The sequence below is a fragment of the Sphaeramia orbicularis genome, chromosome 10 (genome assembly GCF_902148855.1).
Source record: "Sphaeramia orbicularis chromosome 10, fSphaOr1.1, whole genome shotgun sequence".
Classification (NCBI taxonomy): Eukaryota; Metazoa; Chordata; class Actinopteri; order Kurtiformes; family Apogonidae; genus Sphaeramia; species Sphaeramia orbicularis.
The window spans coordinates 30,962,826-30,974,044 of record NC_043966.1 but is presented as its reverse complement, the minus strand read 5'-3'; the positions used below and the strand labels follow the sequence as shown (position 1 = coordinate 30,974,044).

At 37.3% G+C, this 11,219-nt stretch overlaps 2 protein-coding genes across 3 annotated transcripts; both read right to left on the bottom strand.

Annotated features, from left to right (window-relative positions):
• Positions 1-1,413: 1,413 nt before the first annotated feature.
• Positions 1,414-8,322, bottom strand: ndfip1 (Nedd4 family interacting protein 1). Its single transcript, XM_030144833.1, has 8 exons — positions 8,130-8,322; positions 7,166-7,259; positions 5,612-5,751; positions 5,373-5,460; positions 5,114-5,238; positions 4,948-5,014; positions 4,749-4,857; positions 1,414-3,048 (listed from the first exon to the last, which is right to left on the bottom strand). The coding sequence occupies exons 1-7, from the start codon at positions 8,163-8,165 to the stop codon at positions 4,751-4,753; spliced, it is 657 nt and encodes a 218-aa protein (XP_030000693.1). The 5' UTR covers positions 8,166-8,322; the 3' UTR covers positions 1,414-3,048; positions 4,749-4,750.
• A 333-nt stretch (positions 8,323-8,655) lies between these two features.
• Positions 8,656-10,941, bottom strand: gnpda1 (glucosamine-6-phosphate deaminase 1). Of its 2 annotated transcripts, none has more exons than XM_030144831.1 (7): positions 10,922-10,941; positions 10,544-10,674; positions 9,971-10,072; positions 9,675-9,857; positions 9,396-9,580; positions 9,095-9,269; positions 8,656-8,937 (listed from the first exon to the last, which is right to left on the bottom strand). In XM_030144831.1, the coding sequence occupies exons 2-7, from the start codon at positions 10,665-10,667 to the stop codon at positions 8,876-8,878; spliced, it is 831 nt and encodes a 276-aa protein (XP_030000691.1). In that variant the 5' UTR covers positions 10,668-10,674; positions 10,922-10,941; the 3' UTR covers positions 8,656-8,875. The 2 variants fall into 2 exon arrangements, with proteins under 2 accessions (XP_030000691.1, XP_030000692.1); XM_030144832.1 differs by having other exon boundaries at positions 10,544-10,671.
• Between the last annotated feature and the right edge of the window lie 278 nt (positions 10,942-11,219).

Genomic DNA, 11,219 nt, shown 5'->3' with positions numbered 1-11,219 from the left:
CTTGATTTTTGCCAAAATGAATATAAAGATAACTTTGCAGCACCTGGAGAGTTCAAATAAAAACTTTATGAACTATTAGGGTCCAAATACACAAATAAATGTACCAAAGACTAATAAAAGTGGGTTTCACAAAATATGACCCCTTTAATTAATGCATCACATCTTAGTTTTTGCTGACTGTTGAGACATAAGTCACTATTTATGCAATAGTTTCATATGTAAACCTTTCACTACATGGACTAAATGTATTTATTTCAATGCAGACTAAACAGCAATATTTAATTATTTTCATATTTACTTAAAATACTGAGAAAAATGATTAAGCCAAAGAACTATTTTCTGAGCTATTTTAAGAAAAATAATAATATACGTCAAAATTAAGCAGCAGAGAATGTTTTCTAGTCAAATAATGACAACAAAAACTAATTCCAGCTCCTACACCTCCACAAACCAAAAGAAAACTCTGATGTTGACTGTTTCTAACATTTTTCCTCTCATCAAATTCAGGAATACAAACATCAGGGTATAAAATAGGCTAAACATGAGGAAAGTTTCTATGTGTTAAAATATGGATGTAACATAAATTTTGGCATCATTTTGATCCTAAAAAGGCAGCTTTCACTTAAAAGTTACTATTGACTTTTTTCACAGAATTTCAACTATATTACTTTATTTCATTTGTCAGAAAATTAGGTTTATGTCATTTGAGAAACCATAGACTCCTCATTGATGGTAGAAATGAAGATAATTTTGTGGATTTTGCTTGTTCTGTGTGATAACTAAACCAGAGAAATGAATGAAAATCAACAAAATAAATACAAAATATACCAAAATGAGGAGAGATGAACAAAATAATCAAAATGAAGTAAAAAAAAAAAAAAGAGCAAAAATGAACAATATAATTGACAAGATGATCAAGATAATTAAAATATTGTGCTAAAAAAAAAACAAAATAATGAAATTCCAAATGCTTCAATGTTTGAGTGTATAAGTTTCTGCCAAAATCATGTAAGATTGTGTATTCCCAATTCATCCCACTGTGTGAAATATATCAGCTGTATGTTTGTACTTTCAGGAACAAAGCTTCAAGAATCTGTTTAAGCATTCAGAAAAAACTGTAACATTGCTTTAGATCAAAATAATGTAAATTACTATTATTGTGATTTTGTTTTTAGCATCGTCTGTCTTCAGTAACCCGTCAAAATAAGGCCATGTTCATAAATCCTTTCTAATTCAGGATGTTGTATCAGTAACTCATTTGTCACTGTGTAAACCTTCTCCGTCCACTGAACATATGTGAAATACTTACCTTAAAATGTACCACTTTTTTCCTGTCTTCACTAACATATTGTATCATAAAGTATCCAGTTTGTTTGTGAATGTGATAATAATGAGACAGAAATCCAGACAAAGACGCATTAAAAGTAACATTTATTTAACACTAAATGTCCTCTGTACAGATTCATAACAACAAAACCTCATGGATGCAGCTCTACGTCACACAGAAAGAAGCATGTGGGTCTGTATCAAAGCTGTGCAGGAGTCATGAACATGAAGAGGTGATGCAAACGCTTCAGTTTGCTGCACCGCACTGACCTAAAGCAAAGCCTTCTGTTAACATCATCCATTTATCCATTATTACAGTGACATCCCCTTTACCTACAACATAAAACACAAAGTAAAATCCAGTATCAGTCATTCTTTGTTTCATTTGTCAAATAATGATGGGATCCTCACCTGGATTTTAGCGGTTACGTTTCTAAAAGTGCACCTGCGCAGACATTCTTTGATACAGTTTAACACCCACAAGATAGCTAATGCCTTACACCTTATGAATATTTTCTTTAAAAAAAAGAAGAAAAAAAGAAAAATATATTTCCCTTCCCTATTTAACAATTAAATCAAAAGGCAAAAATCCACCTGAAAATGGAATTTGAGCTACTGTGATCCAAATGTCTGAGCGCTGCAGTCTAGATGGCCGAGACTAATCTATAACCACGGAGCTTCTGCACTGACACCGAGAGCTGAGTGAGTCAGGAAAAGGTCAGGCTGTTACATCCACATGAGCTTTTTGAGGATGTGAACCAGAAAATGTGCTCATACGCCCATAGAAATCATCACAGTCAAAGTCGGTGCCCCCTCAGCGTGGACCGACCTGCTCCAGGGGTTTTGATTTTTTTCGCTTGACATTTTGACCATCTGGTTTCAACTGCAACGCGTTTACATTTCTATATGTAAACCAGGCCGTCTGACATCATACAGTAGCCATGACTTAAATTCTGTTTTCAGGGTGGATTTAATTTGACCTGATTTAATGTAGAAATCAAAACTTCTAGCACATGGATCCAATTTTGGTGTGTTCCACTGACACTGCATTTCAGTTCAATATAACATCTGAATCACAAGCATGTGTTTCATTATGAGAATGCCCTTAATGAACAGTTTCTAATGACTTCAAAGCAGCGGACAACACTGCCCCCTTCTGTCTACAAAAAGGGAAACACTACTTAAAGCCAACAGGTGAGTGAATCATGTGCTTATGTGTATATTAGCATTGTCATTTACAGCCTCGCGTAACTGTTTAAGTGTATGTGGTGTCTAAAAACAGGCGTTTATAGTCACAATAAAACCATATGTTGAGACGGGTGCAGACTACAAAGTGTTTTGCATGCTTATAGTGGATCTAAAAAGTGTTGTCTTAATACCTGTTGGCTTTCAGCCAAGTGTCACCAACATGAAACGCTCCCTAATATTGACCATAAGGGCAGATGCATGCTTGTATGCTACCATCAAATGATATAAGGCATTACTTATACATTACACACAAAGATGTAAATAGCACTTAACATTCGCCACTAATGAGTACATTTAGGGACTATTACTGTTAACCATTATCCATTAATAAAGTTTCAAACAAAATAAAAGAAGTGATATAATTCCTGAATATTTTATTGGGATTCGTCTTCATCTCTAACTCGTCTGTCTTCATTTTAGTTTGAAACTCCACAGAGTTATTGTTTGTCTTGGACTTGTCCAGTTCTTCCACACCTGAAGTCAAGGAACACAAATGGTTTAGAAGTGGTTTGTGTAATGTGTTGTCTGATGGAGTTTGTCAAAAAGTGCCACCAGAGTTTCAACACAGTAACTGAAGCGTTGTGTGTTTGACAGGCAACGTTCACACTGAAGATCTTAATGATATTCTTTTTTTTTTTTTCTTTGCCGAAATCTGATTTTTTTTTTGTTGTTCACATTATTTAAGTGCAATGCCATTAGACTCGTGTGAACAGTCTACCGTCCTGAATCATGCACAGAAAAAGACATTATGTCACATGCAGCACACGTGTTTATGGAAACAAATGTGGATCTTTCCAGGTCCCACCTCCTCCAGTGCAGAATTGTGATGTCTGTCTCATTTCAAAGATGTGAACATTGAATGAAATGTGACATGACAGCAGTATCCAATTTAGGACCACATATGAAAGTGACTGAGTTTGATTTGGAAAACTTGAATTTGTGCTGTCAAGAAAAAATCAGATATGGGTCACATATGGGCAATGAAGTCAGACTTGAGCCATTTGTGCCTGTAGTGTGAACATAGCCACAGACACCTGTACTAGGTTACACCAGCCATGAGCAAGGTCTAACAGCAACAAATGTAATTTCTAACTCTGGATGCACATCATACACTAGAGGCGTTTTAAATAGTTCTGTCAGCCGCAGTAGCTCCATAAGTTACAACTTGATTCTTAATGAATTCTCTGTGATAGATTAAACCAGTAGACCCCAGTAACAGAACACACATCAACAAAAACTGCAACATCGCACAATGTAAAAGGGATAACAAGGCTGGTGATTTCACTAAATGACACATACATTAGTGTTACCAAGAAAATATATCTGGCTGCTCAACTTTCTGCCATTATAATTATATTTGTTGTAATGCTACTGTTTAATCTGTCTAGTAATCAGGTGCCATTACATTACCACATGTTTTAGTTGATGGTTTTACCACTTGATGTTAGTAGGTGTGTTTCCATAAATGTATTTTCTGTGCATTTTAAAATACTGCTTTGAAAAATGTTTACAGAAATGGTAAAAACTTCCTGAATTTCACAAAAAAACTACTTTCTTGAGGTGATATTTGCCTTTTTTCATAGGTCACTGATGATATGGAGATTATTCCTTTTCTCATTTGTGAAAACTAAAATTGCAGCCATTTTAGATGGAAAACAACAACAGAATGCTCTGTTCATCAGTCATATATAGCGCATCCTACACCACCACCTGCTGATGACACCCGGCAGCCTAGTTTACTCACTCCAAATGGAAATGCATATAATTTACCCTTTTTTTTTTACTTTTCAAAAGTTCACTCGACATTTACAGACACACCGCTACTGTTACATCCAGCTTGTACAGTTATCACATAACTTTACTGTGTTAGTTTACAGAGTTTTTGCTATTTGTTGACTAAAATTAGACTTAGAGTTATTAACCTCCAAAGGGTTCATGATCAGGCACAAGACTAATAAAGAACAGTACCAGCCATAAGACTAAACAACAGTATTTTGGTTAGTTCGGATCTGAAGCAAGATTAGTAAAGATAAACTGTAGATCTTTGTTATTAAATCAAACATTGAAAAGACATTTAGTGTTGACTAGTATCAGCATAATTTCTCTTGTGAATCTGTGTATATCTGATGCAAGAACTACCATGTGATGGGTTTGACCACAATAATAAAACTTACCTCTAATAGATGAAGAGTACCCTTGTTCGAGGGAGAGTGGCGTAGGTAGGATCAGCCAATTTACGCACTCTTGAGTAGTTAACAAAGCCTCTGATAAACAGCATGAATCCTGGAGCGCAAAGAAAAGACATTGAAATGGGAAAACACACGGTAGAGGCTACCATCACAGATGCTCAACATCTTAGTTTCTCTCACTTACCCAGGGCCAGAAACACCCACCACAACCAGTACTGCCCATCAAAGTAACCAGGGAAGTAGGTGGAAAACTAGAAGGCAGAAACAACAATCGTTCAGTGAACTCATACGTCTGACCCTTACACACCACTGAGCTGGTCTTCAGTGATGTAAAAGCCATGAGTTCTTACCCTGACGATGAGAACCCATTTAATGAGGGACAGGCCAAAGCCAGAGATGGCCCCGTATCGGCCAGCGGCTGATGTGGTCAAACAGAATGACAAGAAGAAGCCGATCCAGTTGAAGAGGAATGCCACTGGGAAAAAATGAAGAGGATACTTGATACACTGAAACGTGTTTGGCCCAGACGTTAAACTTAAATACCAAAAGTTGACTTTTTCAGAAATCCTTCACACAAGTCAGTTTTTATACTGTCAGAGGAAGTCTTACTGAAGAAAGTGAGCATAAAGATGCCGTCATTTCCTATTCGCAGCTGATCAGCATCTTCAAAGTCATCCCGAGCCACAAAGTCCTCCTCCTACACAAACAGCCAGAAACAAGGAATTTAATACATGAATAACTCACAGTATGCAAACTGCAAAATGACTGCATGTGTTCAGTTTGAAAACTTAATGAAGTAATAAGTGATAAGACACACAGGGATGAAGAGCATTTCTAAAAACTCTTACTGTGACTCTTCCAGTGACCAGGGGGATTGTAGCCTCTGCTTTGCTTCTCTCAGCTTCATCGTAGGAGGGCAAAGTAGTGGCAACACTGTAGGAGGGAGGGTTGGGAAATCGTCCTCCATCTTCTTTGTATTCAAAGAAAGCTGTAACAAACAAACAAGCAGATACTCGTGAGAACAGAAAGGCCTTTTTTCAAAATATATAAATACATAAAGCCTGGTAACTACTGTTGCTTTAGTGTATTTGCAACAGCACGTAGTGAAAATGTCACCGACTGACCATTAATCATGAGTAGTGAACTGATGGAAGTGGCCCAGGACTGTGCAGAACAACTGAAGGGACATATATCAATACCTTTTGCAGAAAACCTCTTCATTCAGTGTCACTTTTTGTATTTCAACACACTCCAAAACAGTAAAGATGCATTACATAATAATATGTGCTGGTCTCTTTGGTGGTGTACATCGCATTACCTACTAATTTTCTCCGGTGAAACAAATTTGTATCTAGAATATAGAATGTCTATGGTAAAGCAGAACCCAAGGTTAGTAAAACTACTTCAACAGCTAATATGAGTTGCTGACAAAGAAAAAACGTCTTTCATTTCCTTTAAAAAAGCACCAAATCATTTTAAATCAGACCAGGAAGGACTGAAGCAAAAGAAAGGCAGCGATATTAGATGCTCTGCACCATACAAGTCTTACAATACTTTTATCTAGGTCATCAAGCTGCTACACTGAAACCTTCTTTGTGACTTCGAAATCACTGAAACAGGTGCTCAGGTTCACCCAGGAAGAGCTGAAGGTTACACCCATTTATATAATGTGCTGACCTATGCCCTCTTATGAATGAGTCTGCAAACATCAGACCTTCTAAACAGAGCTTGAACTAAAGCTTCTGCCCCAAACAACACACAGGTTAAAGCCAACAGTAACAATGATTATTCACTAAACAAGGCACTAATTACTTGTTTTTATTCAATTTATCTTAATTTGAGCAACAGCACAACTGAATTTACTTCAGACGATCAATTAAGTTAATGTCATCTCAATCTGTATTTTGCATGGTTGTCATGCATTATTACTTTATTGTTACTGACTTTCATGTAAAACACTATATTTTGTTCATTTTCGAAAACTTGTCTAAGATTATATTTTCATTTAACTTTGTACAATGTTTCACTTGACAAATAAAAGGATGGTTCATACATTTTGAGGCACTCATAGTTGTGCAACAAACTACAATAATGAAATTCTTGTAGGTTACAGATAGGACCATACACAACATTGTTTTTGGTGCAAATATTATAGCGTGAGAGCCAGATGGAATACAGTGATCAACAGCATTGTGGCTGTAAACCACTGTTTACAATGATTACCAGTACTTTTGTTTTTATATCTTCATAACATGTTATTAATAAACACTCTCAGAAAAAATGTGGTGCTTTCAGTTTTGAAAGAAATTCATTATAAAGTGGTGGCAACATCCTCATTTAAGTAATTCATCCCCCTCTGTCTTGCAGTGATTTGACTGCGTGTTGCGGTTAAGGTTCCTGACCTGCATTTGCTGCAGCAATGCTGCTGTAGGGAGGTGGTGCATCCTGGGTAGTACCCTCCTGGGATGGCTGTGCTGGCTCCTCTTCATTCACCAACTAAATAAACACAGTTCAATAATGTCACAACTGATCTCAAAGTGGAATTTGCAAACATTCTATTGTAGTAAAGCTCTTAGTGTGGACGTAAATAATATTGTGCTTGCAGTCACTGTTAACTTGCACTTGTTATTTGCAACTTATGCAATTAACATACATAAAACAGATGAACTGAGGCAATCTAGAGAAATATGCCTAAAACTGTGCTGACTCATGTGAAGTACCAAAGCTGATCAAAAACACTGATGTACTGTGCAACAAGTGGCCGTGATAACAATATCTGCACCCAGTCCTCAGCCACGTAGCTGTGATGGTTTTAGTTATTCGATGTGTGTTTTCACAGTATCCTTACACATCAACAAAAATGATTAAAGTGTAAACAGCGAACTGAGAACGTAAACATCTCATATCAGTGTCAGTTAATTTCAGTGTCCACCACAGTATAAGGTCCTGTTGTGTGCCTGGACTTATTGACAGATCGGACTGGTCACCTCTCATGTAATGATCTAGGATAATCATATCAGGGTTAGACAACAATGACACGACACTGTAATCCCGTATAGGCCAACAAACACTGACTACTAGCTGCAAACTAAACCAACGCAACCTGCTAAATGAAAATGGGTCATTTAACGTTGGCCTTCGGGTTACGACGACTATGAAACATGACAAATGAGTTTAGCTCAGCTTGAGAAATGTCATTGATGTAAAATGAGATATTTAAAGCCAATTAAGACCCGCCCGTTAACACAAATGTCGGTCGAGCTCGTTGTTTTCCTTTAGTGACAGCCTGATGTTGACTAAGGTTAGCTAACTGGGCGAAGCTAGCCGTTACAGAGCTAGTTAGCTTGACAACTAAACACTACCCACCTCCTGGTACCGCACATTACTGTTTTGTTCTGCCATTGTGGAAGAGGAATGTTGAAGACGTCCTCTTCCCACTTCAGTTATGAAGATGTGCTGCGTGAAACAGATGTCGGTGAAAGAAGAAGCAACGAGTAGGAAAATTACGGCTGGCTCCTAGTCGGCCATCTCCTTCCTTCTCACCCTCCCAACTCCAGCACCGTACCAGCCAGCCTATGAAGACGCCTTCACATACCGTCGGAAATACGATATCACACCAAGTTATCGAGATCACACATTTAATTACGAGAATAAGAATCAGATCGTGCACCAACATGAAGCTGTTTCACTTGTTTCTCTTAAAAATCTATGTAAACTGTGTCAGTGGTGAAATCAGAGCTATACACGATATGCTTTGATTGCCGTCAATATTTAGGAAATCATGAGTGCCTAAATGCAACATAAGTCGTTCCTTTTTTTTATCATGTGATTTGAGACACAGACCAGTTTGAGCATTGAAAGAATAACAGTCACAAAAACAGAGGCACAAAAGTATAAAAATTAACCACTTGGCACCTTTATTTAAAACAACACATATAAAGCAAGACTGTATGAAGAAACACCTATGAACCTGAAAAATTACTCCAAGAACCTTGCATACAATGACTGATTGTATCTGACTTCAAATACTGTTTTTATTTTTAGCTTCTTCAAAATACAAAAATGATCTCAGTGTCCCTCATATATGAACCCAAAATTCAGAGTACAACTCCTCAGTTCTTCTTGGACCCAGAGGGAAGAGGATCAACCAGTTTATTGTGCACATGCATCATCCCTAAAAAAAAAAAAAAAAAAAAAAGACACAAGAATCAGCATGTTCTGTATGATTAATGTCTGTTCTGGGGATATCATTGCACTGCAAAGCAGACTGGGCTGAAGATGTGTTTCAACATGAAACATGAAAAATCTCTACATAACAGTATTAATCTCACCTTTAAAGTACTTTACAGTTTTAACCCGTAGTTCCAAGGTGGCATCTTCATCACATACAAAAACCGTCTGTGGATGTTGCTGGAATGCAGACACTGTCCACATATGATTCACACCTTCTTCTATAGCTTTGTATAAAGCAAATGCCTTATGCGCTCCAGTGATGAGAATCATGACCTGAAAGTAATTGAAAATTAGAATTTGAAGCATCTATGACTGAGGAGGAGTACTTACAGTGTTGGTGATGCTGCTGAAGAAATTTTTAAAAAGGACATTGGATTAGCATTTACACAGGCTGCTAACCTCTTTGGCATCCATTACAGTGCCCACTCCCACGGTCAGTGCCATGGTGGGCACTTTTGACAAATCTCCATCAAAGAACCGGGCATTAGCAATAATTGTGTCCTGTGCCAGGGTCTTCACCCTGGTTCTGGAAGCAAGGCTGGATCCAGGCTCATTGAAGGCAATGTGGCCATCTGGTCCAATACCTGATAGGTGGCATAGTTTTAATCATAATATTTCAGACCTTAATACATAAACAAATGACACGTTGTAATTCTGTTTACACTGTGGAATTCTGACCTCCAACAAAGAGCTCAATCCCCCCAGCAGCTTTTATCTTGTCCTCAAAAGCCTCACACTCTGCTTGCAGGTCAGCAGCATTGCCATCTAGGATGTGGGTGTTCTCTGCTTTTATGTCTATGTGCTTGAAGAAGTTATTCCACATGAAGGAGTGGTAGCTCTCAGGATGATCTCTCGGAAGTCCTACACAGGGTTTTATGACAGGCTTTACATAAGACCAATCTTTCCACTTTATCTTGTAATACATTAAAACATTATCTATTTTATGGAGGGGAGAGGAGGTGAGGATGACTTACCTACGTATTCATCCATGTTGAAAGTCTTTACATACTGGAATGAGATTTCTCCATTCTTGTAGTACTCAATCAGTTTTTTGTAACAACCCAGAGGAGTGCTTCCTGTAGATAGACCAAACAATAATATGATCCCAAAAAACACACAGTTGAAAGTACCAAAAGTGCAGTACATAAATCCCTATAACTTTTGCTTTCACAATAACTACCGGAGTCGTTCATGTTTCCATTGTTAAATGTTAGATATAAGCTAACTGAATGTATCTGATGTCTGAAAGTAAAATATGTGTTGTCACAGAATACTATGCTTGTTTTATTTTTATCTCTCATCTTACGTTTAAAGAAGTCGGATCAGCTATGAACATCCTACTGATTAATTTATCAATGGTTAAACTTTCTGAATAATTAGTAGCATCACCTCTGTTTACAGAAACGTGTACATTTAAATCACATCTGGGCAAACTACAACCAGGAAATTATCTAAAGAAGCAGAGTAAGGGATATTTTAAGAACTGCATTACTGTAAACCTCCTATTATTTAAGTTATGTTGTGAAAAGATTTATCCTCCTACTTACCTGTTGGGAGACCCAGTGTGAAATGTCTGTCTGGACCAGGTTTGAACAGTAATATTTTATTTCGTATGTATTTTGCAGCCCATTCGCTTGCCTGGTCATAGTCATTGAGGATGATCAGCTTCATTGTTCTGCTAAAAACAAGAAAACAAGTCGATTTGCTTCTTTGTTAGAGCTTCTCCTCGAAGTTATTCAGGACAAAACACACCTAAATCAGACTTTGAACTCATTAAGCTATATATCCACCGAGAGGACAATGAGATCACTGTTAATGCAATCGTGTGGCTAACAGCAAAGACGGAAAGATACTTTCTTGCTAACCAAAACTTTTCATCGTGTTATTAATAGACTATCTTAACAAAGGAGCAGAAACATACTTACTGCTTCAGCTTTATGTCGGACTCTGCAGCTTTTATCGGAACAGAAAGAACCTGGACTGATCATGTGATTTCGGAGGTGGCGTTCACTGAACTCATGTTTATTAGCAGATTATAGTTGACAAGCTAAAGGGCTAAGCTAGCTAATCACTGATTTGAGAATTAAAGCTCAGCACTGCTAGAGACTATTACTGTTACCAACCCTAAACATCATTATGTCAAGTGGTCTTAAAAATAAAACCTGTCTACGTATATTAACAGCGTTATCTTAAAAATAGTGAAATAGCTATTCCCAGTGTTCC